The sequence below is a fragment of the Diachasma alloeum genome, unplaced genomic scaffold (genome assembly GCF_001412515.2).
Source record: "Diachasma alloeum isolate Michigan unplaced genomic scaffold, Dall2.0 Dall_scaffold_00195, whole genome shotgun sequence".
NCBI classification, from domain to species: domain Eukaryota; kingdom Metazoa; phylum Arthropoda; class Insecta; order Hymenoptera; family Braconidae; genus Diachasma; species Diachasma alloeum.
Window position 1 is genome coordinate 2,177,223 of NW_021680360.1, and position 27,522 is coordinate 2,204,744.

General features: G+C 37.3%; 6 protein-coding genes and 1 non-coding gene across 10 annotated transcripts in view; 4 read left to right on the forward strand and 3 right to left on the reverse strand.

Moving 5' to 3' along the window:
- Positions 1-228: 228 nt before the first annotated feature.
- On the reverse strand, positions 229-2,251 carry LOC107048568 (crooked neck-like protein 1). The gene is made up of 2 exons (XM_015271794.1): positions 2,216-2,251; positions 229-1,290 (listed from the first exon to the last, which is right to left on the reverse strand). Exons 1-2 carry the CDS (start codon positions 2,249-2,251, stop codon positions 229-231), a joined length of 1,098 nt encoding a protein of 365 aa, XP_015127280.1.
- Positions 2,252-4,320: 2,069 nt separating this feature from the next.
- Positions 4,321-7,295, forward strand: LOC107048629 (phosducin-like protein). Its single transcript, XM_015271892.1, has 3 exons — positions 4,321-4,720; positions 5,810-6,224; positions 6,529-7,295. The coding sequence occupies exons 1-3, from the start codon at positions 4,523-4,525 to the stop codon at positions 6,756-6,758; spliced, it is 843 nt and encodes a 280-aa protein (XP_015127378.1). The 5' UTR covers positions 4,321-4,522; the 3' UTR covers positions 6,759-7,295.
- A 73-nt stretch (positions 7,296-7,368) lies between these two features.
- On the reverse strand, positions 7,369-11,225 carry LOC107048633. Its single transcript, XM_015271898.1, has 3 exons — positions 11,137-11,225; positions 9,104-9,509; positions 7,369-8,260 (listed from the first exon to the last, which is right to left on the reverse strand). Exons 1-3 carry the CDS (start codon positions 11,171-11,173, stop codon positions 7,744-7,746), a joined length of 960 nt encoding a protein of 319 aa, XP_015127384.1. The 5' UTR covers positions 11,174-11,225; the 3' UTR covers positions 7,369-7,743.
- Positions 11,226-11,307: 82 nt separating this feature from the next.
- On the forward strand, positions 11,308-15,669 carry LOC107048632 (G patch domain-containing protein 2-like). 2 transcript variants are annotated; one of them, XM_015271896.1, is made up of 4 exons: positions 11,308-11,555; positions 11,810-11,992; positions 12,130-12,442; positions 13,546-15,669. In XM_015271896.1, the coding sequence occupies exons 2-4, from the start codon at positions 11,830-11,832 to the stop codon at positions 14,402-14,404; spliced, it is 1,335 nt and encodes a 444-aa protein (XP_015127382.1). In that variant the 5' UTR covers positions 11,308-11,555; positions 11,810-11,829; the 3' UTR covers positions 14,405-15,669. The 2 variants fall into 2 exon arrangements, with proteins under 2 accessions (XP_015127382.1, XP_015127383.1); XM_015271897.1 differs by having other exon boundaries at positions 11,810-11,986.
- Positions 15,650-16,459, reverse strand: LOC107048634 (mitochondrial import inner membrane translocase subunit Tim9). The gene is made up of 2 exons (XM_015271899.1): positions 16,252-16,459; positions 15,650-15,958 (listed from the first exon to the last, which is right to left on the reverse strand). Exons 1-2 carry the CDS (start codon positions 16,306-16,308, stop codon positions 15,731-15,733), a joined length of 285 nt encoding a protein of 94 aa, XP_015127385.1. The 5' UTR covers positions 16,309-16,459; the 3' UTR covers positions 15,650-15,730.
- Positions 16,460-16,672: 213 nt separating this feature from the next.
- The window catches only part of LOC107048630 (filaggrin), a 65,880-nt gene continuing 55,030 nt past the window's right edge, over positions 16,673-27,522 (forward strand). For 2 of the 3 annotated variants that reach the window (XR_001461691.2, XM_015271894.1), the window contains exons 1-2: positions 17,934-18,436; positions 18,680-18,746. Coding sequence is in view for 2 of the 3 variants with exons in the window: in XM_015271894.1 (XP_015127380.1) it covers positions 18,076-18,436; positions 18,680-18,746 (428 nt within the window). In the remaining variant the exon portion in view is untranslated. Of the gene's footprint in view, positions 16,749-17,933; positions 18,437-18,679; positions 18,747-27,522 lie in introns of those variants that run through there. The other variant, XM_029126822.1, reaches the window with a different exon arrangement.
- Positions 18,528-18,600, forward strand: Trnaf-gaa. The gene has a single exon. It is a non-coding gene; the product is annotated as a tRNA-Phe (tRNA).

Sequence of the window (27,522 nt, forward strand, 5' to 3'; positions counted from 1 at the left end):
GGTTTTCATTTTATTAGCTTCATCCTATACATTTTCATTCACATGATTTTTATAGTAATTGCAGCGAAGACGAAATGCTAAGGATTACATTTGAAAAACGTCAAGAGAAGATTTTTGTGGTTGAAAACATTTTTTGTTATATTCAAAAATATTCTATTAAACTTATCTGACAAACATGACGCAATGCCCAGTTTAGCCCCTGACGTGCACACTTATGTTTTCACCTCCCTATTTGTGCGGAACTGGCTTCATTCGAGCCACATTTTCTTCAAAATCACCGACCGCAGTCTTCCACTTTTCGTACTTCCTCTGCACGGAGCAATCCTCAGGTTCAAGCTCTAAATATTTCTCGAACAATTCCTTACAGCTGTTCAACTCCACGAGCTGAACATGCCTCGGAATCCCAGGTCTATGAATTCTCTCCTTCGGACAAACTTTAAGGGCCTTCCTCAGGAAATCCCTCGCTAATTCCAGATTCCCCTGCCCAATCTCCAGCTGCACATACACCAGCCAGAGTTCACAAAACGTGAATTGAGGATGGGGGATGGAATCTAGACCATTTTTGTAGATTTCCCTGCAAGACTCAATGTCACCGGCTTCCTCCTCAGACCGAGCGTACTTGATCCCCAACTGTACGTAATCCACCCAGTAACGCTTAAACCGCTGCAATGGTTCCTTGGAAAGGCCCATCTGGTATATTTCTTTGATGTCTTCATAGCTGTACAAATCCTCAAACTTCAGGAGATCAATGTACCTGATCCAAAGATGGTACTCTCGGGGGGAATAATAAATTGTCCACGCATAGTCGAACTTGATTCTCCAGAAGGCAGCGTCTTCGACCTCAGAACGATCTCGAGGTTTTGCGAAGGGTGTCTGAAAGGCTGTATAGTTCGTATAAATACGAACGAACTCAGCCTGTCTCTTGTAAAATTTATCGGTGGCGTCTGACAGTATCCGGGGAATCCCCCGATCCCGGTAGTATTGTGCTGCCCTCCTCAAGATTGATCGCGCGGAATATGTGAAGCCGAGGGATTCGTAAAACTCAGAGTACTTTATCCACTTTTCAGGTGAAGGGTAAGTCTGGACGAAGTCATCGTAGATCGGGGCCAATCTCTCCTGGAGGATCATCGCTTTGTCGGTTTGATATTCGTAGTAGACGCTTAGGTTGTACGGACTGGCCATTTTTTGCTTCGGGGCCGGCGGGAAAGCGATGAATTCTGGGGCTTTCAAATCTTCGAGGATAAGAGGTTCTGATGGGGCTGCCGGAATTGCTGGTGCTTTGTGATTTATCTGATGAGAATGGAAAGAATATGTGGAGCATTTATTTAAGATTTTTGTGAATCCCCGAGACTTTTGTCAAGCCTTTTTAATTAAGGGGAGATTCTACTGAATTTGAAAAGTTCTTCAATTGGATAATGACATTCATCAAAAATTTTCTACCAGTGTATTTCAAAAAGGTCAACTTATCCACCGGTGCCCATCCAATGTGGCTGGAATATTCAAAAAACGCAAAAAAACGATTTTGAGCTTCAAAAATTCATAAGGTAAAATCCAGCGGACAAATCATGTTAAAATTGGCGTGAAAATGTTCCGAATAACCGTACGCACAAAGATAAGGATGCTTATAGATAAGGATGATGGGATTATTCCTTAATTTAATATACACGAGAATGAAAAAAATCGAAAAATGTCGAAAATTGAAAAGGCCTGTTCTGATTAATATGCAGGAAGACATGATTGATGGAGACAGTTTTCGACAAATATTCTTAAACATGAAGTGAAACATGAAGAAAACAAAAAACGCAAAAAAAACGATTTCTAGCTTTAAAAATTCATAAGGTAAAATCCAGCGGACCAATCATATTGAAATTGGCGTGAAAATGTTCCGAATAACCATAGGCACAAAGATAAGGATGCTTATAGATACGGATGGTGGGATTATTCCTTAATTTAATATACACGGGAATGAAAAAAATCGAAAAATGTGGAAAATTGAAAAGGCCCATTCTGATGAACATGAAGGAGGACATGACTGATGAAGACAGTTTTCCACAAATATTATTTAACATCGAGTCATATTTGAGAGCGATATTTTTAGCACAACTTGTGCTGTAGACTTCATGATGTTCGCAACAAGCATATTCAACGAAATTGATGAATCGGGTAATCAATTGTTTCCCTCTTAGTTTGAATAGTTGAGAAAAAAATTATGTACCTCTTGCGCCTGACGTATTTCCTGTGAATCCTCCATTCTACTTCTCTTATTTTACGTTAATCACAATATGATTCCTTCAGAATTATTTTTACGATTCGAATAGAAGTCTTTGCTGAGTCGCTTGACAAGATGTTAACAGTTGAACTTTCGAAGTGCCTATGAGGAAGTTAGGGGATTGTTCGAATTTATATTATCAAGAGGTTGACGCTAGTAACAATAAGGTGCGGATGGAAGACATAATGGGAGCTGGTGATTGGTCACCTGAGGTCGACCATCAGCACTCTAGTTTGAGGTAGGTGTCCATAATTGTAATTCCAAACAGGAAAATTTTAATTTCCATGTCAAAAGAGATCACCCGTGGCAAGTGCCAGGTATGGGGATTAGCACTTGGCCCATTGATGAACAGCGGTGGTCAGAACTTGTGGAGTCAAAGGTACAGCCCTCGTCCTCCCCTGCCTCGGCATCTAGACGCCCGCAGCAGGAGGTGGCAGACATTCGGTTATGATGACAGACTACTCCTCTAGTCTGACGATCGAACTTTCTTGAGACTAGGGTGACCAGACCAATTGCTGGACGGTTAAAGGAAATTCGAGTGTCGTGGTAGGATCTAAAATAAAAGAATCACCTAAATGGGGATATGATGGCTTCCATACCGTCAAGAATGTTTTAATTAGCAGGAAAAAATAGTTTAAAGTGAAAATAACAAAATAAAGAATAATTAAATTGAGAAATAGTTGAATGTAGCCGAAATCCCCATTTTCTGGACGACTGGGTCATTTTTTTTTATTTATTAAATGTTGATCGGTAGAAGAAAATAATTGATCACATGATTATACACAACTGATATTATGGAGAGGTGAAATAATCAGCTATGATACCCCAAGACCTTCAAAATTATCGGATATTTCCCGAATGTTTTGTTGCATAGCAACGAGAGAGATCAGTTTTGCAGATTAAAATCCCGAGCGCGTAGCGCGAGGGATTTTACTGCAAAGCTGATCCCGATCGTTGATATGCAGGAAAACCTGACTGCAAACGTTGACTGCAGGAAAACTTCCCTGCAGTCGGGGAAATTATCAGTGTAAAACGCGTCACGTGACTCCGAATACTGCACTCTGATTGGTCAAAATCAGAATTGAGGAAATTGTCAATACAATACAGGAACTAACCCCCGTCCAGAAATTGACCTGTTTACCCTATGCGGTTACTAATTTGTCGGAGAAAAGGGTGCAGAAGGAAAGGGAATTATGACTATTGTCAAAGGGAAAGAGTGATGACGTACACTCAGAGAAAAAATTTGTTCTGCCGAAAAATTATGTTCCCCTGAAGAGATGTTTTGTCGTATTGAATCAATTTACTTGTGGACAAAAAAGAAAGTTTCCACGAAAACAGGATAATTTTCGTAGTAGAAGGGGAGGATCGGACAAAAAGGGACGTGTTCAGATCTTTTTCAATTGTCAATATCTTCATTTATTAGTTATAAATAAAAAACAGTCATAGCTTCATTCAGTCATAAATGAAAAACAGTCATATCTTCATTTATTAGTGAAGATATTGACAATTAGAGAAGATCACGAAACGTTCCATTTTGCCCGACTCTCCCCTACAGTCCAGTCTTCGTACAAGATACTAGGCTTGAATCCGAGTGATACCCCCACTTTTCGGGTTGAATGGAGTTGAGACATTGCAGAAATTCCGAGAAATATATGCATCAATGATCTAGAACTCAATTGAATTTCAAAACGAATGAGCAATCGTTACAGTTGATAAAAAAATTAAACGCATGTTCAATTTCCTGCAATGTTTAAAAAATAATAATCCTGTGCAAAATGTAATTTACATGACGCTGAATATTCACGAATATTTTCAAATTTTTCTCACTCAATTTAATTGACAAATTTGATAATTGAAAACGGTTGAATCCTAATTGATTATTCCGTTTCAATTATTTCGTTTGGAATCCAAACATCTGACAATTCAAACTGAAAGATGATCGCGCTAGTTAGTTATCCGAAAACTCGGTCAGTTTACCGCGAGAATCCCCACCCACTGCCCCCTCGCGCTAGCATCATGAACTCCAATCCATTCTCCACTCGTCCCACAACTGTCAAGCTCAAGCCCACACTCCACATGTGTGTTATGTCAAAGTGTTTACAAGCAACACCGCTAACCATTTCCACTTTATACACTTTATTCGGTTAAATCAATTAGATCAATTACTCTCCATGTGACACAGAAAGCTACATGACACTCGTGAAGCTGTGGATGTAACTGAAAATTAACACGTGAAATATTGTTGATAGAGCAATGGCAACATTGGAGGACAAGATTTTGGGGGAGAAAAATGAGTATTATTGCAGTTCGAGTGAGGAAGAGGGTAATGAGTCTGGGGATTCTGATAAAGAGGAGGAGGCTGTTTGTGCCAAGGAGGAACCCAGTCGGACTGTTGAGTTGGATCAATGGGATGGTACCTCCAGTAATACTGGACCTAAGGGGGTCATTAGGGTATGCACTCCATTCTTACAACATTCTTAACAATAAAAACAATGAAAACGCTTTTTTCAATGTGAAGAATATTTTTTGGAACATGAGAAGTATTTCCTCAAGCATGAATACATGTTTTTCCACGTGAAAAACTTTTGTGAACATAAAAAAAATGTTTTTTAAAGCATGAACAATTCATTTTTTACTACAGAAAACATTACTGAAGACAAAATATTTTTTCAACTGAAAAATTCTGGGTATTTTTTAAACACTCCATATCTTTTTATATATTGAGAGAAATGACGCATTCATATTTGAATTTTTTTAATTCAATTCAACATTATTTTTCATGCAAATTCACGCTTCCAGGAGATTTTATTAATTTTATCTCATTAAAATTCTATTGACAATAAATTCACATATTTATTTGAAATGAATTATTCATTAATTTCAAACGAATTAAATAAGGAATTATCACGTGTTAATAATTTTTTTAACTCATGGAATCTTTATTTGGGTCAAGAAAGAATTTTTTCATTAGAAAAAAAAACTATTTGATGTGAGTAAAAACACAAGTAAAAATTAAATTTCAGTGAAAGTTTATCATGAGCTATTTGAAACTCGTTTGTTTTTTAATACATCCAGAGAAATGACGCATTTGAATAAAATAAAACTCTGCATTTATAAATCTTTTATTCACTTCGACAATATTTTGAGTAGAAATTTAAAATTCTAGGAAAATTTACCTAATTTTATTTCATTTCAATTCTATTAAAAATAAATTCATATATTTATTCCAATGAAAATGTTTCAGTTCTATAAAATGAATCGTTAATTAATTTCGAACGACTCCTTCATTCGAATTTCATGAACGATTTATGTAATCCAAATGAAGAATCACAAGTTAATAAATTTTTTTAAACCAATGGATTTATTATTTAGGTTAAGAAAACATTTTTTATATCTCAAAAAACTCATTTATTCATTTAATATAAATAAATCACAAATAAAACTCAAGTTTAATTGAAATTCATTCACTTTCCTCAAATAAACTTAATTTAATTCGACTAAATTATACCTCCGGATGTAGCTGAGTATTTAATCCCACAGGATTGGCAAAGATTCAAACAGCTTGAAGCTGAAAAACGCAAAGAGCAGGAGCGAGAGCGCGTGGAATTGATGAAAAAACTGACCCTCACCTGCAGAAGTACTTTAGACGACGATAAAGATAAACTCCAGGAGAATGACCCCGAGCTAGCTGAGCTCCTAGAAGACGACTTCCTCCTGGAGTACCAACGACAGAGGATGAAGGAAATGCTAGCTCAAGCCACTAAGCTCCGATTCGGAGAACTAATAAACCTAGCGAATGGCGACGACTTCCTGAAAGCAATTGATGATGAGGACAAGGCCGTCACTGTTGTCGTTCATATCTACGAGAAAAAGGCACCTGGATGTGATGCCATGAATGGATGCTTGATTACCTTAGCTCAGGAATATTCTTACGTCAAATTTTGTAAAATTCTTGGTGAGATTCATTGCAAAAGGGGTTTATTCGTATAAAACGAGGATTTTTATTGAGAGGATACAGCTACTCACGTATAAAAAAATCCTATAGAAATTTTCTATACGATTTTTTCGTACGTGTTTATCCCTCCAATTAAGCAATAATTAAGAATGTTCATCTAAAAGCACAAGTACTAAAAACCATTTTTTTTCAAGTAATTTCGATTTAAAATAACTTTAAAATAACATATTGAATATAAAACGTTTCACCACTTCGTTATCCAGAATAAAACTTATGGTCATAATTAATAATAATAATTTTCCAGGTTCCGCAGCAGGCCTCAGTAAACACTTCAAAAAATCCGGAGTTCCAGCCCTCCTGATCTACAAAAATGGTCAAGTAATCGGCAATTTTGTACGTGTGACTGAAAATCTGGGGACTGATTTCTACGCGTCAGACGTCGAAGGCTTTCTCCTCGAGCATGGAATTATAAACGATAAGAATAACGTTCCCAAGATCATCGCCGGCTCCAACGATAATGACGACAGTGATTAACTCGACAATACTCGAACATTTCGATCTCAAGGGGTTACCTGATTCATTATCCACGACAAAATATCAAAGGGAAAATATCCCCCAGAAATATTTTACCAGCAAAATCTTCGATATTGATTCTGCTGTGGGTATTTCTTACAGATTAGCTTTTGAAAGCTTAAAGTCTGAAGTGGTCCATGTTCAAGCTCAAAATTCACTGGAATTTCACTGAAATTTGATTGAAATCGATTTAGATGGAAAAATTATGAAATTTGAGATTTCAGTAATAATCCAATGAAAATTTAGTGTTGAGCAGCAGGAAGACGAGCAATTGATTAAAAATTTAAGCAATTCTACAAATTGCTTACATTTTGAAGCAATCCATGAGTATTCAGTACCACATTATACTGAATTTCCGATCAATTGATAATTCAAAAATATATTTACCTGAATCTTCCTGATTTCTATTAACTTTTATTGTGTAACTGAGCGGAAATTGACAGTTTTCATTGATTCTTCCATAAAATTCTATATTTTCAATGACTAAAATCGTTGATATTTCAGTGAAACTATAAACAAATGAAATTTTCAAAAAATTGTACTGGAAATTTCAGTCAAAAATTCTCAACAGATCGTCTTATTTTCACAAAAATTTCTTTGATTCATTTAAAAATTTGAAATTTCACAAGCTTCTTTTCCTTTAATGGAATTCAATACATTTTTTTACAATAATAGCTAGAATATCGAAGAAATTTCAGATTTTATTAAAAATATTGCTCAAAATACACGGATTTAGCCCCAAAACACAGTTCTTTTTGAGAAGCACATAATCTTTATTCAGAAAAATTATCGAAAGACAAATTTGTCCTGAAGATTTCGACGCAGATATTTTTGAAAAGATATTTGATCAAGGATAATAAATCGGGCGACCTCTCAAAGTAGTGAAAACGTATCACCAATTTACTCCATTTACAGTACAATATACACAAATACTTTTGACATCCTCTCACAGCATCTCCAACAATCGCTCCTCCTTTTTTATGGTCGCACAGAGGTCCAGGTACCTCTTCAGCACTTCATCGTATTCAGTCCCCTGGAGGTCCTCATACTGTTTCTTCAAGAGTTTCTTCCTCTTTATTTCCCCCTCGACATGGGCGATTTTCTCGTCCAACTCGTGGCTGATGGTCTTGAAGGCAGTGATCGTTGTCGGCGTCTCTTTGAACATCTTTATCGTACACGAAATTTTAGTGAGCCTCGCCTGGATCTCAGCTATTTGCGACTGGAGTAGCTTAGTCTCTGCCTTCTTCGTGTTAATCTCCTCGACGTCATCGTATTTAAGTTTCTTCCAGTCTTCCAACAACTCTGCCAACTTCACCACGTCCCTCTGGTACTCATTGCATACTTCACCTATTTTCTCCTTCCAATCGCTCAAGAGGGACTCGTTCATTCGGGATAAGTCGAGCCTAGCGCAGGATTTGTTGGTGTCCATTGCCTCTTTGATATTCCCACCTAACTTCTCGTATCTAGGAATAAATCAAGATATTAATTTAGGGAATTATTGTGGAGAGGAGAATTGAAACATTAATAAAGAGAAAATCGGTCAGACTCATCGTCATTTTTTTAACATCTAAGGAATTTGGGGATTCGTGGAACAATGAACAGTTGAGGGAATTATTTATTCATCATTATCTTTTAACATTTATTCAGTGACATCTCCAGGTGGATGAACTGTTTCGATTCCGTTGGAATAGTCATGTAGAAATCTTTTGGTTCTCACAAATATCTCCGAACCCATGGGGTTCATAAGAAAATATAGTTTTTTTTTTTTTCATATTCTATGAAATTGCCTGAACGCAGATGTCGATAAATTTTCTTGAACCACAATCTTTAGTTAATTAGCAAAATTAGAAAAAGTTTAACTAGAAAAATTAGCAAATTTATTCGAGAAAATCACCGTATTTGCAAAAAATACATTTTTCTTTACAGAAATCTCGGGAAAGAATGAGTTCACTAATTAATTACAAGAAATCTTTTTTTTATAATCTGTAACCATCTCTACAAAAAAGGTATTTTAATGAGTTTTCGAAATTTTTTTTCTTTGAAAGACGTTTCCAAAGAAATCAGGAATATTCATTCAAATCAGATGCTCTTGAATAAAATAAATAAAATAAATTTGCATCTGTAATGTGCAAATATTTTGGGGATTAACTTCATTAAATAATTTTGAAGGATCCCGTTGCTCATAAAATTCTCCTCAAATTTTCCACTCACGTTCTCCACCTCTTCATTACTCAAAAAAAATCAATGGAAATAAAAGAACGACTTGTGAAAAAAAAACGATGGAATAAAACAAGAAAAATACGAACTTTGTGATGAATTTCTGGCACTTGTCTCGGATTTTCCTTTCAACCTCAGCCTTGACCATTTTCCTCTCATCAGTATTCAACTCTGGTTTCGAGACATCAGTGATCCCCAACAACTGAGTCTGAATGCCATCCCCGATGTCCACCGCAACTTTCAGGTACTTGTAGACACTCTGCGCTTGGATAATTTGCCTCAACTTGGAGGAGGTCTCCGGAGGGAGGAGTCCCCCGTCATTCGCCACCTCCTGGAGACACTCCTGGATTAACTGAACCCTCGCAGCTTCAGTGATTGTCTCCTCGCACTCAGCAACGTCATTGAGCAGCCTCTCAGTATCCCCGTGTTTTGATGGTTGAGTGACATCGTGGGGCTGTGGACTCGAGCTGCGAATGACCGAGACCCCAGAGAAACCTTAAAAAGCAACCCCATACCATTAATTACGCAATAAATCTTAAATAAATGGGTAAATTAAGGAATGAAGAACTCTGGTAGACGGGATCTCAATTGGGAGGAAATTGCATTGTTGAAATCGACATGTTATAGTGGGAAAAAAACACCAGAAAAATTTGCAGAACACAGACGAAAAGATTTAAGCATATCCAAGTACTTCGGCTATTTTTTCTCCAGTGAAATGTTTTTCTAATTCTGTAGTCGAACATCAGAGCTTTCATTTGAGCCCCATTTGAGCCTAGTTTCCAGACATTTTACAATGATTTTATTATTTAAACTTTGCAGGTTTGAATTTGAATCTCGATATGGAACCGTTAGAAAACATTTTTAAATCTGAAAAAAATGAGAAAGCTTACTTTTGGAGGAAGATTGATGAAATAATTAAAACATTGCAATTTTTGAAAATGAAAAGCATTTTCTGTTAATCATTTATAACAATCGTAACAAATCGTAACAAATTTGTTAATATTCAGAATTTTACCAGAAATTGATTTCATGCCTAAAAAAATAAGGTTTCCGGATGTTTAAAGAATTTCAGTTGTTTATTTATACATAACGAATGTTTAAAAAACAAATAATTCCGCGCGAAATGTATGATTTGAAAAAAAAAATTCTCACGCAATTAAAATGACAATTTAAACGCAATTTAATTGACAAAGTTGATGATTGAAAATGGCTGAATCTATAGTGTAGTCTGTAGGGGGTAAGGGTGGGGTAAAATGGACACTTTAGACTTTTGTTTTAATTACTCATAACTCAGAAACAAATTTGTCAATTGAGTTTAGTTTAGGCTCATCACGAAGGGAAAAAATTTTTCTTTGCAATAAAAAAAGAATTATGCCATTCTATCAACATTTCAACCCGTCATTAACATTTAAAAAAAAGTCAAAAGTATCCATTTTACCCCAACCTCCCCTACTAGACTGTAAAAGATACTTGAATATCCTTTAAGAAGTAAAAACAACTTAAATTTTGAAGATTACAATCTTAAAGAAAATTCCAAGGGCCATTTGCACAGCCCTGTTAACCAAACAAATCGTCAGAATAAATTTATGTCTGGAGTAAATTTATTCATTGACAAATAGGAATAATGCACCGATACACCTCGTTTTTTGTTGAACTACCTTCGATGAACTTTTGATCGAAATTGATTGGCAGATTATTTTTATTCATTCCAATACTTAACTGAGGATTTTCTTAACTGCCCTTGACACAACCAGGCCCTACCCCCTTAAAAATTGTGAGCTAACATTTCCACTGCACTTGTAAATTTTTATCAACTCACAGTTCCATTGAATTCTCAAAAGATCCAGAACTTTGGCAAAAACTCGTTGGTCATGTCCCCATAAAACCTCAAAAAGTATAAAAATTTCATCATTCTTTTCTAATGAACACTCACCTCATTTTCACATCAACTTCAATCCTACCATCCACTCTCCCCTCACCAACATAATGAAAACTGTTTATATGAATCCTAACCCGAATTCCAAAATAGACTACCCCATTCCACCACAGAACCCTACCTCAATTCCTGAGACTCATTGAATCCATAAAATCCTCAACAATCCCGAAAACACAAGAAACATACCTGACAGCTGACTCGACTGATCGCCCTTCTGACTCATGTCGAATTGCCAACAAATAACGACTTGTTGATAATCAACCGGTGCATTTCAAAACAACAAAAACTGATGTGCAACAATCCCCCAGAGGGCGCCACTCACTGCCCCCCTTCCCTGCCCCACCCGCCCCTTAAACAAAACAGCATCTGCTGATTCGCAGAGTCGTCCACCCATGAAGAGAGAGTGTTGACTCCCGTTTTATTTGTACCACTTCCCCCGCACCGACTCAACAATCAACGTCAATTGACACAAGTGAATATTCGGGTTGTCGATGATGACACGTCAACAGTGTCAAAGAACATAAACACTGAAATTCGCTGGATTGCTGAATGGTGAATATCAACGTCAGTCTGTCCAGTGGAGGTGCGCTGAGATAAACATAAAGGTGTGTTGGCTTCGCGAGCGCCTGGCGAACGTCATTTTCTCACTCGTATATAACTGCATGAATGTTGTTTGTTGCTCTTCGATACCTGACAATCGTCAAGTTCAAGGCATTTGATTTGACGATTGCCCGAGGGATTCGTTACTCTCACGTGTCATGTGACACCAATTTTACCAATTATGTCACCCGTGACTTTCCACTTCATCGAATAAACGCATAGTCGTACTAATAATAAACGTGATAATGTTTTCCCTCAGGGTTATTTCGTAGAGTTCAGATGGAGCGGGTTTTGAAAGCCGTCCCAGTGGATCTGCGAGTTAAAATGGAGGCACTGGTGCACGATTTGTCATTGGCACTGGAGGAGAGCAGCAACTCGACGAATGTCAAGCGACGATGGGGCCTGAGGAGGCGTGCCAGGTCCACGGGGAACATTCGTAAGTGTAAGGAGGAACCAAACAAAATCTTTTAAAAATACCTGAAAATTATGTCATTCTTTTATCCATAATTCTGAGAAATTGAGACATTTGACTTTTGAAAGAGAAATAAATAGAACGACTCGACGTTATTATGCTTTCAGCTTCCCTGAATGCAAACAAACACTCAGAAGACAGTTCCTCCTCCATCTGTGACATTCGCATCCCGAAGACCTCAGTCACAAAATACCAGTCTGACAGTGATGACACAGACAGACGCGAGTCTTTCGCTCGTTTCTGGAATCTAAACACCATAAGCAACGTCGAGTCCGACTCTGTCAACGAGTACTTCGTCCCTCGGATAAACACAAAACGCAAGCGGAAGTTTAAGCGAATGGCAGTGGACTCCAACAACCCCTCGACCTCCCAGGCGATCACACAGAAGAAGAGACTGTTCAGGAACAACTGTGAGAACAGGTATTATTATATTAATTATTATTCACAATGTCCTTCCAATGACACATTTGTTAATCTTTATTCAAAACACTCTTTGGAAATGTTAAATTTTTTTACTGTTTTTTATTGTTCAATGATACTTTTTAGAGACTTCTACGTTATGCAAAATGAAATGGACATTCAGAAATATTTTCAATTATAAAGATAGAAAAACGGGAGATAATCTATCCGAGCTTTAAGGATATCCAAGTATCTTTTACAGTTTGGTACCGACCACACTATAGATTCAATATTTTTCAATTATCAAATTTGTCAATGCAATTGCGGGAGAAAAATTTGAAATAAATCATGAATATTCAGCGTCATTATAATTACATTTTGCAGTGAATTAAAAATTTTTTAAACATACGTTGTTTATAAATAAATAGCTGAAATTGTTTAAACTTTCGGAAACATAATTTTTTTAGACATGAAATCGATTTCTGGTAAAATTTTGAATATCAATAAATTTGTTACGACTCGGAACAAATGATTTTTGTGGTGGAAAATTGTTTGTTTATAACTCATTTATAGAAAATGCTCGTAATTTTTAAAAATTGCTAATTTTAAATTATTTCATGAATACTCTTCCAAATACAGACTTTCTATTTTTTTCCGATTTTTAACATCTTTTCTGACCGTTCGATATCGAGATTAAAATTCAGACATGCAAAGTTTAACCAATGAAAACAGGGAATCAGTAGCGAAGTGGTAAAATGGTTTATGTCGATTTTGGCTATTTGCCGGTTTTCAATGAATATCTCAGAATCTAAGGGAGATAGCAAAATTGTTCATAAAACCTTTTATATGGCACTTAATTCGCCCTACAAAAAAGGTCCTTACAAAAATTTCGCTATCTCCCTTAGATTCGGAGATATTCCTCAAAAACTCAGATAAGAGCTAAGTTGACTTGAACCGTTTTACCACTTCGCTACTGAAACCATTGTAAAATGCTCGGAAACTTAGAGTCAAACGGGGCTCAAACAAAAGCTCTGATGTTCGATTACAAAAGTCGAAAAGCATTTCACTGACGGTATTTTATCCCCCAAAATTTATTCACCAGCCCTGAACAATGTTTTCACCAGGTACAGTACAATTTGGTGTGGCAAACGCAAGCGCTCCTGTCGAGAGCGTTCAATAGACTGCGAGATGCGTTCGCCGAAGCCCACGAGGAACTCCAAATCGAAGAGCCACCGGGGCAAAATGCGAAGTGAGAACGCCATGGACTGCTCGAGGATATCGAGCTCGAGTATATCCTCGAGTGACTCGGAGGCGGGAATCAGGGCGAACGAGGAGGATCACGAGGGGGACGACGAGCAATCTGACTGGATCGGGGAGTCCAGCTGGTGGGACGACGAGAGTACGACCGAGGAGAAGGTCATGTCCTCGGATCCAGCCCTCCAGACGCTGATAAACTATCGCCAGAGGGTCTTGAATGGCAGGGAAATTCGAGCTGGCAGGCGCCACGTGGACAACAAGCCTGGGTATTCCATCATCACCTCGGCGAATGAGAAGGTCTCGAGATTCCTTCAAGACCCCTCGCAGAGTGAACTTAAATTGCACGCGATGAGGCAGCCTGAGAGGGAGAAACTACGAAGACTTGCAAATTTGTACAGCCTCTCTCTAAAGGGGGACCTGAGCTGTCCCATTCTCTACAAAACCAGGCACACCACCCAGGCGATATGCGTCGATCAAGTATCCTTCAACAGGTTCTCTGATTACAAGAGACTGAGGAAGACACCCCCACAATCGCCGAATCCTGAGGTCATTGTGGCTAATCCAGAGGTGCCGGTGTTCAGTGGAAATTTTGCTGTTCCTGTTGTCAATCACTCGCAGAACAGCTCGGAACCCATGAGCTTTGAGTGGGGGGCGCATAATATGGAGGCTGAGGTCGGGAGCACTCCCAAGTTTAATACCCATTTTGGACAGTCCAAGTCTAGTTGAAGGGGTGAGGCTGATGGGGAAGTGGTGGGGGCTTTTTGTTGGAATAATTTTTTAGCTTGGGAGATTTCCGTGAGTTAAAAAAACATCCACCAACTTTTTCCCGTCAATCAACTCGTTTTGGAGGCGTTTTTGAGATAATTTGTAGAACATTTGGAATACACTTGCAGTTTATTTTGCAAATATTCTTATAGATAATTGTTTTTTGTAGAGAATTTTCAAAGCTGAAAAAATCATCTCCTGATCTGTATCAATTGCAATTCAAATCACTTTGGAAATATTTTTTTTTACAATTTTCAATGGAATTGTTCATTTTTTAAATATTTTCTGAGGGAAATCAGCTTCAAAAAACCTTTCTTTGATTTTTTTTTGAATCAACTCGTTTTGAAGATATTTACGAAATTATTTGGATAACGTGCAACCGAATGTAACAGAGAGGCATTTTTTAAGTCTAAAAGTTCCGATAGTAAAGAGAAAAATGTGCTCAGGCTGTTGACAAAACATTCTGTTCTGTGCGAAATTTCCGATTAATTACTCTCACCACTTCCAACAGAATAATTCATCAATGTTCATAATCTTCCCATAATTTCATAAGCAAAGCTGGTTTGAAATCTTTCGTTTTCACTGTAAGAAAACACTGTCCCTATCCTTAAACCAATAATGGAGGGCGGGGTAAAATGGACCCTTCACTCACTTAAAATTAATGAATTAATTATTAATTTTGTCAATTAATTTCTTCGCACCTTCTCACAGCCGTAACAGTCCTCCACGGGATTTCATTGAATTTATCCACAAGAAAGCATCACAAAATAATTCTTTCAGTGCCCACTAATTTACAAACTTCGAAATCTTTTCATTAGTTAAATCCTGATCATTAAATTGATAAAAATCGCTTCGAAACACAAAAACAAAAAATATATTAATTTACCTAATTGTCCGAAGATGTTAAGGACATACCAGAGCTCTAGAGAATATAAAAATATAATTAATTGGCTTATGTTATCGCCAATTAATCACTCGTTGAATTGCTGACAAAATGGGATTTTTTTCCATTAAAAATACAATTCTCTCCCTCGACTGAGCTCAATTGACGAATTTGTTCAGCAGTTATAAAAATTAAACAAAGTCAACTGTCCATTTTGCCCCACGCTCCCCCAAACACGAGAATACAAATGTAATTGCTACGGCAATGGTAGTACTACCGAAAGGATTTCTTAACGATGTAAACGTAGATCGATCTAATGAGAATTATATAAAAATACAACGAACACTTTATTTGATTATTTCAATAATCCTGAATTATAAACAGATATCTAGCTATAATTATTGTTACATTTGTCCCATTTTCTTGGCATTCGCCATTGCATTTTCGTTCATGAGCATCTGATACTCCTGGAATCGTTGGGAGACCCTTTGGTTCATCTTGAGGTACTTCTCCATGCAGTTGAGGGCACATTTCTCCTCTTTATCTCGAATGTCCCTTGTTGTGAAGTCGGATATGCAGTCGATGAAGCACACCTCTGATAATTTGTTGTACGACGTCAAGAAGTCTTTGAACTGAATTTCAAAATAATTTTATTGTTTTTTTTCCTTGTCTGTACAACATTATTTTTATTGAAAATTTTTGTTGAAAATAATTTCATCATTCTTTTTCCTTGTCTGCATAAAATTATTTTTATTGAAAATTTTTGTTGAAAATAATTTCGTTATTCTTTTTTCTTGTCTCCATAAAATTATTTTTTTACATATTAAATTTTTTTTTTTGTGAATACGTGTGAAGGGGATCGTTTGAGGATTTTTAGATAATGAATTAAGGGGTTTTCACGTAATTAATCAATGAAAAAACTCACTGATTTGATCTGCTCAGCCTCGACATCGACAGGCACCCCAGGAACAGCTGCTGCCATTGTCAAAAAATTGAATTAATTCACAAATACAGCGATAAACAATCCCCAGTGGAAATCTCAATTTTTTTAACGATTGAGGTTATGGTCTACACGTCTCGGAACTCCAAACTGGCTCACACTGAGTAGAATACTCGCCGGCGCAGTTCAGTAGCGAAACGGTAAAACCGTTCGAGTCGATTTTGACTAGTGGCCAGTTTTCAATGAATATCTCGGAATCTAAGAGAGATAGCAAAATTTTTATTCATCCCTTTTTTGCAGCCCTCGATTCGCTCTGAAAAAAAGGTTATTACGAAAATTTCGTTATCGCCCTTGGATTCGAAGATATTCTTCAAAAACTCTTTTGTTGTGCTGCTGGTGCGTTAAAAACGATTGTCTCGGCGTTTCAAAGGGAATTGAAATTGCGGATTGATTAACTTTTGACGTAGGACGCGTGGAAACAGGTATTTAGTCGTAATTTTCATCGGTTTTTCCGTATGCGCGGCATCTGCAGGTGCCAGAGGCATTATTAAGGGTTGAAATTGAACAGATGTCCAGTGGGGTCCGTTATAAACAGAACAAATGACGGTTAGAGGTCCGGAATTTCTTGGGAACAATCGAATCAGTGAGGTGGAGTTGTCATTGTTAATTACGGTTAACTGAATTATTTCGTGACTGGGGTTTCAGGCTGTTGGAGAAAAATGTTAATGTCTTGAACGGTTTTAGGGGGAATTTTGTGGAGAGCGACGCATTGAATTCGATTTAGGAAAAAAAGAAATTCTAAGTTTCACTGAAAATTCTATGGAATTACAAATCTTTGAACAGCAGGAAGACGAGGGTTCTCCAATTTAGTTGAATGTTCAAATTCGAAATTGAATATTTAAACGATTAACGCATTAATTAATCGAGAATTCAACAATGGATTTATTTGCATTTTGATTACTTCTGTGAATTTTAACGAAATGATCGAACTGGAATTGAATGTTTCCATTCATTTCTCCAGAAAATTTTACATTTGCAGTGACGAAATTCCGTGAAATTTTAGTGGAATTATGAAGTGATAAAAATTTGCAACAAGTAACAAAATTCCAGCCAAGGATTTTAAATAGTGTTTTATGTAGAAAATTGATAGACTTATATAAAAATCAACTTGAATTTTCAAACAAGAGTTAACCAAAGAATCTTCTGCACCAAATTACGTTAAATTTTCAATTTTTTGAAAATTCAAAAATATTTTTTATACCTGAACTTTCCTGATTTCGTTCACCGAAAAATTCGGTTGTGGCGCTCTAATTTTTGCACATCTTACACTAATTTTCCGTGGAATTAATGCTAAAAATTATTAATTTCAGATGCCACATCTGAATTTTTTTACGACCATGGCTTGGCCCCATGGGTTGGTGAATAGCACATTAATTCTTGCTAGAATTTTTTCTCCGTGTAGTAATCTAAATTTCTCCTGTGAGACATAATACACTATTCACTCCAGTCACATTTCATGAGCCCCCTGTAAATAAAAAAATATCGTAGGAAAATCGAAATAATATTCGAAATTCCGCGGGCCTCACAAGCAGTTTCCAGCGCTCTCTGCCGGAGCATCCCAGTATCCCCAGCGATTCGGGAGATGTCGTTAGTTGTGCCTCAGACGCTCGAGCGTCCGCTACCGCCTCGACTCTCTCCCCAGTTATTTCAATAAAAACCGAATAACAAAACGTTTTAAACGTGACCGAATGCCCCTGAAATGAGCCCCAACAGCTCGGGGACATCCGCACGTTCGAAATCCTCAAAATCATGCCGTCAAAAGCCCCAAAATCACGAAATTCCGGATTCTCCCAAAAACGCGGGAAACCGTCATCACAACAACAAAACAAAACAGTCGGTCTGGTCCCGAGAACTCCCCGAGTTCTTCCACACAAAAATAAACTGAGAGACCCTCTGAGGGGACGTTCACCTCTGAAAAAGAGTTACGAGCCATTTGATTTCACTGAGAATAATGATCGAGTTGAATTCCAAGGAAATGTCGGTGGAATTGACGAGCCAGTGCAGTCACTGAGGCGTGAAATCAATGAATGGAGGAGACAGGAGATGATGAGTGATAAAGTGAGGGAAAAACTCGAGAGACTGACGATTCCAGAGCCTCCCAAATCGTTAAGTAAGTCCCATTTTTTTTAGATAAAAACTTTGTGGAGAGGAAATGGTTTAAAATGTGGACGACTCAGGGAATATTCTGCTTTGTGCCTTTGGCCGAAATAGCTCAGCTGGGAGAGCGTTAGACTGAAGATCTAAATGTCCCCGGTTCGATCCCGGGTTTCGGCAATTTTTTTTTAATGAAAATTTGAAATCGTAAGGAACATGTTGTGAACTTCGTGCTTGTGATGAAAGTCCTTTTTTGCAGGTGAAGGTGGTATTTCATCGATTTCTTCATCTATTCATTGTGTTGTTGGTGAGGGACAGGCAGTGGGGTAAGTCACTATTGTTTAACATGTGTTGGAGCTGATACTATCGATAATAATTTCATTATTGCGGTTTTATTGAAGAGATCCTTTGGATATTTGTTGATGGAACACTGACAATAGTTGGGTCATTAGATGTGTGAATTTTCCTGCTCGTGATAATTTAAATAGAAGTAGATCTACTCTGTGTATTAATTATTGGCAGATGGACCTTCGAACGCTCAATTGGGAAATCGTCGAAAAAAATGCGATTTTTTTTACACTTTTCAACAATAGAATTTATTTTTGTTTTCAAATTTTCTACTCGGCCGGTCAACAGATATTGAAAAGCGAACTTGAGCTGTGCGACGATTCTCTCGCATGGTGACCAATTTAGGGTTTAATTAAGGATATCCAAGGACTTTAGCTATTTTTTCCCCAGGGAAATACTTCTTTTTTTTTGTAGTCGAACATCTGAAGTTTCACTTCAGCCCCATTTGCCCCTAAATTTCCGGACATTTTACAATAATTTTATTATTTAAACTTCGCAGGTTTAAATTTGAATCTTGATTATTGAACGATTAGAAAACATTTTTGAAGGCGCATTCATGAAATAATTTAAAAACAGAAATTTTTGAAAATTACCAGCATTTTGTATAAATAATTAAACAATTAATTTTCCAGAATAAAAATCATTTGTTAGGAATCGTGACAAATTTATTCAAATTCAGCATTTTACCAGAAATCGATTTCAAGCCTAAAAAAATAGGTTTTCCAAACTTTAAGCAATTTCAATTATTCATTTCTAAACAACGACTGTTAAAAAAAAATCATAATTTTGTGCATAATGTAACTTGAATGACACCGAATATTTATGATTTTTTTTTAAAAATTCGCACGCAATTTAATTGACAAAGTTAATGATTGAAAATGGTTTAAATCGTTTTAAGCCTAAAAACATGAGGTTTTCCAAAGTTTAAACAATTTCAATTATTGATTTTTAAACAACGAATATTGAAAGAATCATAATTCTATGCAAAACGTAATTTGAATGGCACTGAGTATTCACGAGCTGTTAAAAATTTTTCTCCCTCATTTTAATTGACAATTTTGATGATCGAAAACGGCTGAATCTACAGTGTGGTCTATACCAAACTGTAAGATCCACTTGGACATCCTCAACTATAAATGTCACCTGCCCATCATTTACGTCTAAAACACTCCGACAACTCCCTGACTAATTCACCCCCAAGTCCCCCATCCCCGACCCTCAAAACACCTCTACACCTCATTCACACATAATAAACCTCACAAACCGCCATAACAATTCCCCCGATAATGATCTCTCCCATAACCATGACACAATATTGAATTACTTCCCCTGACGAAAACAATTCACGGTCACAAGATGTGAAAGATAGAGAGAAACGAATGAGTTATCGTCGGAGTGACATAACTGTTTCCCCTATTTACACATTTTACACTGAATAAACATAAGACTCGCCGGAAGGGGGTGGACGGGGGGGAACTGCTTATCCGTGAAAGGTCTGGGATGGTTACGACGTCATCTCTCCAGGAATTTTCGAAAGTCACTCGAGACGCCCGAAAACCAACCGGTTTCGTGTGTACGAGGAAAAAAAGAATAACAACCTCGTGACCCGCATTTTTTTTTCTCTCTCAATCCTCCAACTGTAAATTCTCGGGACGAAACGGTGATGCGTAACCAAAACTTTATGGATTATTCAGAGGAATTTTTGACGCGAGAATGATGGATCGGATGCTGTGGAGTTTCCTGGATATTATATGACGTATTTATTCATGATTTCGGCTCTCAATCGTGTAATCAGATAAGCCCATTGATAAATTGTCTCTGGGTGGAGGGTGGCGGGCAACCCTGAGCCCTCCAGCCCCCAGATATTATTCCAAAGACGAGGGACTCAACAAAAGCTCCGTGTCATCCCCAATGTTCTCCCAAACAATTTAACTGGGGCAGTATCATTCGATTAACTGCGATTAGATTCCCTCAATTATCCTTAACAATCGGCAAGGAACGAGGTAATAGACATTGGAATGACAGTCACGATTGAAAAATGGTAATGAGCCAGTGCTGTAGGTTAGTGAGAACAAAAAGCGCTTGCTAATGGCCCTCGATCCGTTCTCCAAATAAAACAGTCAACGAATTCCCGTCACGTAGACGTAGTAAAAATATTTTCGGCCACGCCAGGAGCGACTCCAGCGTGTTTTTCCTCCTTGGGGACACCCTAGTTATATTTACAAAAATAATTCATTCCTCGGCTGAATTCATTTTCAAATTCTCGAGGAGTCGAGTCTCGTAAATTCATCATCGTCTCTTTGGAGTTTCCCTTTTTGCCCCCTCTGTTCCTCGATAACGACCCGGTCGTGTGGATCGGCTATTCATCCAGCATCATCTCGGTCTATCCACAGCGTGATAATAATGTAGGTTAGGTTCCCAGCGGTAACACGAGGCAAAAATCAACATTCCACGCTGTCCGTGTGTGAGAGAACACCGCGCGGCTACGGCTGTGTTCATTTTTTCTTTTTGCGAAAAAAGCGAGGCGTCTTGGGAACCGGTTTTCTGCAGTCGTAAAATGGCGCAGACAGTGACCGAAGATTTTTCATGCCTCATTGGGTGGATTTTTGAAAGATTCTGCGGCACTGGTGGAAGGACTCATTCATTGGTGACGAGGTTTATTGAGGATGTCCTAGTACTTTGGCTCTTTTTTATCCGGGAAATGATTTTCCACTTTTGTCGGTGAATATCAGCGCTTTCATTTGAGCTCCTTTGGATCCCAGGTTTCCGGACATTTTACGATGATTTTATTGTTTAAACTTTGCGGGTCTGAATTTGAATCTCGATGTTAAACCGTTAGAAAAATTAGAAAGTTTACTTTTGGAGGAAGAATGATGAAATGATTGACAAATTGCAATTTTTGAATATTACGATAATTTTTCATAGATCATTTGTAAACAATCAATTTACCGACGTAAAAATCATTTCTTCAGAATCGTAACAAATTTATTCATATTCAGAATTTTACCAGAAATCGATTTCATGCTTAGAAAAATGAGGTTTCCGAAAGTTTAAACAAGCTCAATTTTATTATTTATAAACAAGGAATGTTGAAAAAATAATAATCGCGTGCAAAATGGAATTTGAATGACGCGGAATATTCACGATTTTTTTCAAAATTAAACTCACGCAATTTAATTGGAAAATTTGATTATTGAAAATGGTAGAATCTATTGAACCGTTGGAAAACATTTTAAAAATGTGAAAAAAAATTAGAAAGTTTACTTTTGGAGGAAGAATGATGAAAGAATTTGAAAATTGCAATTTTTGAAAATTACGAGCATTTTTTATAAATCATTTATACAGCATCAATTTTCCAATTTTTCACAAAATGTAATTTGAATAACGCTGAATATTCAGGATTTTTTTGAAAATTAAATTCAAGTAATTTAATTGGCAAATTTGATGACTGAAAATGGTTGAATCTATACTGTGGTCTGTACCAAACTGTAAATGATACTTGGATTCATCATGATTGGATACTTGGATTAATATATTCCACATACGATGAATTTTTTGTAAAATTCTATGGTACATAGTTTTCGCAATATTCAACTCTAAAAAATGGAAATTTCGTGAAATCATTTCTTATTTGATTCAAACAATTAATTAACAAACAATTTCTTATTTGATTGAAACATTTATTGTTGCCTTCATCAACAACACATTAGAATACAAAAACTGAATAACTTACGAGAATGCAATAAATTAAGTCATTTCGATTTTTTCCCGAAATCGATAAGGACTAACTTTTGGGGGATATTGTCTTGGGATACACCTTAATGAGACCAACTGAATAATGGTTGATTTTCTGGAGAACGCTCTGGGTGACAGAAAAGTCGGAGCAACTGCATCATCATTCGTTGATGGATAAGATTTTTTTTTCAAGCAAGCATCTAAAAAAATTGTCATTTTTTTCGACTCATTTATCTCCATTTTCGAAGTCTTGAAGCAGATAAACTATCAATTTTAAAGTAGACCCCACAAAAGCCCATGCACAGAGAAAAAAATTATTCAATTTTTTTCAGAGCCGCTACATTAAATTCATCTTAATCATTAGGAAATTTAGTTTCACGTGTTGTATGTGTTGATGATTCACCGAATCCTCAATGTTCGCGGGATTATATTCTGCGTCGACACAATCCTCCCTTCGCAATAGCCACTCACTCAAAATCGAGGGGGGTATTGAGAGTTTTCAATCGATATAATCATCACCCAGGTTTTATATGCCTTTTATTTCTTTTTGTGAAACTGGGCCAACCGATCGCAACGGACTTTCTCCCCTTTTTCCGCTCCAGTGTCTTTTTGCCTCTCCCCTCGATTCTTTTTTCCCATTTTTTTAACGCAATGTTGTTTCTGTGACGTGGTCTGGAGATTCTAGACCCTCTGAGAATAGACCCTCGGTCTGGTTCAACTGCGCTGACGTTGCGTGCAAAGAATACATTCTCCATGAGCCTCAGTTATTTAAATTCCGCTATTTGTGCATTCTTTATGACGTGGGGAACTATGTAGAATCAGGAATATGATTAACAGACATTGAAAACCGCGAAGGGGAATGGAAACAGCCTTTTCTATTCTTGTTCCTAACATTTGTTCTTTCCCTCTATGTTATAAAAATCCAAATCGACTCCTGGTAATAAAAATTTGGAACTCGAAATTAAGGCTACAGAAATTAAGGGTCACAAGAGTCCAAATAAGGGTAATGAGGGTCAGAATAAGGGTCACAAAGATTAGATTAAGGGTCATGAGGGTCAGAACAAGGGTCACAAGGATCAAATTAAGGGTCATTAGGGTCAGAATAAGGATCATGAGAGTCAGATTAAGACTCATGAGGGTCAGAACAAGGGTCACGAGGATCAAATTAAGGGTCATGAGGGTCAGAACAGGAGTTACAAGGGTCAGATTAAAGGTCATGATAAAGGTCACAAGGATCAAATTAAGGTCCATGAGAGTCAAAATAATAGTTCAAATAAGGGTCACAAAAGTCAGATTAAGGGTCCAAATAAATGTAACAAGGGTCAGATTGAAGGTCTAAATAAAGGTCACAAGGATCATATTAAGGGTCACAAGGATCAGAATAAGGATCACGGAGGTCATATGGGGGTTGGCGCGCGGAGCGAGCAGAGGGCGTAGGCCCCCTAGTGCTTCTATCATTTTTAAGCAAATCGGTCGTTTTTAAGAATTACTCTTTAATGATGACGTCACAACCCCGTATTGGTAGTTCCTCATTGGCTGAGGATACTGCTCAGGTGATCGGGTTAGGTTAGGTAAAGTAACGATTTCCTTTATTGAAGTGACCGGTTATTAAGAAAATGAGTAGCGAAGTGGTAAAACGGTACAAGTCAATTTTTACTATTGACCAGTTTTCAATTCAATATCTCGGAATTTATGAGAGACAGCAAAATTTTTGTTATGATCTTTTTTATAGAGCCGATTGAGAGCTACAACAAATGTAATCATGAAAATTTCGCATCTCCGTTTTACCACTTCACTACTGAAATGTATTTATTAGATTATAATAGTGGGACCTTGAGGGATTAGCCTATTTGGGGTTCTACGGATGATATAATGTCATTTTATGACACTTGGCCCTATAAACCGAGCGAAGCGAGGTTAGAATCGCAGTTTTCGGGCCTGGTGACATAGAATATTGTATGCCACACGGCGATAAAAGTATTATCTGACGAATGCGATTATAATCCTCGCCTTTGGCTCGGATTATAAAGTCACATTCCTCAAATGATAATTTTATTGCCTACTGACATAATGTCCTATTAATCTTTAATCTTTGTTGATATTACTTTTGCGAGTTCTTTCCTTGCGTGGCATAAATTGGCACGGGCAATTTTTTCTTTCTGAATATATTAATTTATTGAATCTGCTTTATGAAAGATAGGAGCTTATGAATGCTAAAACACACCCTGAGGTAACGATTCTGTATGTTTAACTGATTCGTTATTGGGGAAATGTGTTTATTAGACCCTTCGAAAGGGCGCGGTAGGCCTCCGTGATAATAATGGGGACATTGACGGATTAACCCACTTGGGGTTCTACGGATGATATAAGGTTATTGTAATCTTTAATCTTTGGTGATATTACTTTTGCGTGTTCTTTCTCTACGTGGCAGAAACTGGTACATATGATTTTCTTTATTTCCAAAGATATTAATTTATTGAGCCTGCTTTATGGAAGAATGACACTTGTGAATGCTAAAAAACACCCTGAAGTAACGATTTCGTTTGTTGAAGTGATTCTTTATTGAGGAAATGAAGCTATTAGCCCCCTATACGTGCACTCATAGAATTTAGTTGCTCTTAATGAGACTTCTTAATTATTAACGCCTTTCGTTGACAGTTAACGAATCGAATTAATAGTTAAGAAGCCGTGTTGACAACAACCGGGGCATTGACGGTACAGCCTACATAGCTAAAAAGCACTATACTAAGGGAAAAAATTACTATTTACTTTTGACAAAGATAGGGGAGGGTGGGGTAAAATGGACACTTCTGACGTTTTTTAAAATGTGAATGAAGGGTTGAAATGTTGATAAAATTCAATAATTTTTTTTTCAATACAAAGAACAATTCTTTCCCTTTGTGACGGGCCTAAACTGAGCTCAATTGATAAATTTGTTTCTGACTTATGAGTAATTTAAAAAAAGTCGAAGGTGTCCATTGACCCCACCCTCCCCTATGTACCTACACAAAATCTTCGTTTTGTAAGTTCCTAGGGGTAGCAAAAGCTATGATATATTAAGATATACTATGGAAAGGGAGTGGAAAAGACTCTAAAGGTCATACTATCTTGCAATAAAATTATTATTATTACTTTTGACAAAGATGATTTCCTTGATACGCGAAAATATTCTCTTGTCGATTTCTAGAATCGTAAAATCTCCTGGTAAATAATTTAGTGCTCACACTGAGAGAAAGCAGTCTTTCAACGGCATGAGATTCTCTCGTCCCGAGAAAATTTTTAAGTGTTAGCATAAGGTTTCCCATAAATTCGTATAGTTGCGGTATATCTAGAATTTAATGGATTGAGAATTCACATTTTCCCGATCTGATCACTCATCATCTTCGACTGAGGAATTCTTGATTCGATTGCGCCACGAACACTTTCATTATCAATTCAAGTATATAGAAAATTGATCTCACGTGTTGGGCTTTTTGTTCAAGATTTTATGTAATCAAAGTCCTGATGAAAAAAAATCTAGTTATAACGCAAACTACATGAATTTACGGGAAAGACATTATTTCTAGTGTTGAGAACGCTTAAAAATTCTCTCGGGACAGAAGAATCTCATCCTGTTGGAGAACTTTTATTATTTGTCATAAAACTATTTATCATGAGATTTCACGATTTTCAAAATTGACACGAGAATATTTTCTTGTATCAAGTAAGCCTCAAGGTTTTTTCATTCTGTTGGAGAACTTTTATTATTTGTTATGAAATTATTTATCACGAGATTTCACGATTTTTAAAATTGATAAGAGAATATTTTCTTGGGTCAAGTAAACCTTCTTTGTCAAACTCATTTTTTCTCTCAGTTCAAACTGTATCAATTCCTTAAAAATCATCTTCTGAAACCAGTTTCTGTCTTCATGACGTCACAACTCCGCATTCGTAGTTCCCCATTCCGCCGCTTAGATCAGCTCAAACACTTTTCCGATAGATTGAGCTTTCTCTCCGACATAATGACATTGTAAGCTCAATCATCAATAACTCAGCAATTTTTATTTAACCCTCGATCGGTCGCGTCATGGCACGAGCGCGGTTCTGTTTCGATTTTTATTTTTTACGCTGAAACATTGTTGAGAAAAAATCTGAAAAAATTGGAATTCCTATTTTCCACCATGCCAAACATTTAAACAATTTATGTTCTGTGCATGTTTGCACCGATTAAAAATTAAAATTCCTTAAAAATTCGACTCGGTCAAAATCTCTGTGTTTAACCTCTAAATGTCAAATTTTCGCACCGAATGGAAATCAATTTTTGAATATTTTCACGTTTCTCGTTTTATACTGATATTAGTTGTTAGTTGGAAGTTCGAAGTTACTCGTTTAATCATAAAGACATCATTTTTTTGAACTTTTTTTTTCTCAAAATGGTAAAATACACGGAACGGCGCAGCGCTCATCACGCGACCAGATACCTTTGGTGGAGAGGTGCGACCACTCGAGGGTTAAAACGTCATGGAATGGAAAACGTTCCATCGAGGTCATGAACTTGAAAAAAAAAATTGAGAAGAAAAAACAATGCCAGTTCCCCATTGTGTTCGATTGTCTCCTTTATCCACTCGTATAAAGAAGACTTGGCTGTACCTACGTAGTATATGAAAATTCTTGGGATGAAAGCACGACATAGTTGGGAGAGTCGGCAACGCCGCGAACGTCTGGTAGGTTCAAGGGTACGAGAGCGGAGGTCGGTCCCACGGCGAGAGAGGAGAGGAACCGAAAGAAAGAAAACGGACGGTGCGGAACGGGGGGTGGGGGGCAAGATGGGAAAGCCGAGGGGTGCAGGGGGGTGAGACGAGTGGAAAGAAAGAGGTCGATGGGGAGTTGTACGGGCGCAAGTCCGTGTACCGAGGCTCAACCGGTAGGAAATACCGAGTACGAGTTCGAGTTTACTGTTCACCACCGAGAAATAGGGGCAAGAGTCCTTGAATTGAAGGACAATTTTTCGGATAAATCCGGTGAATTCGTCGGCTCCGG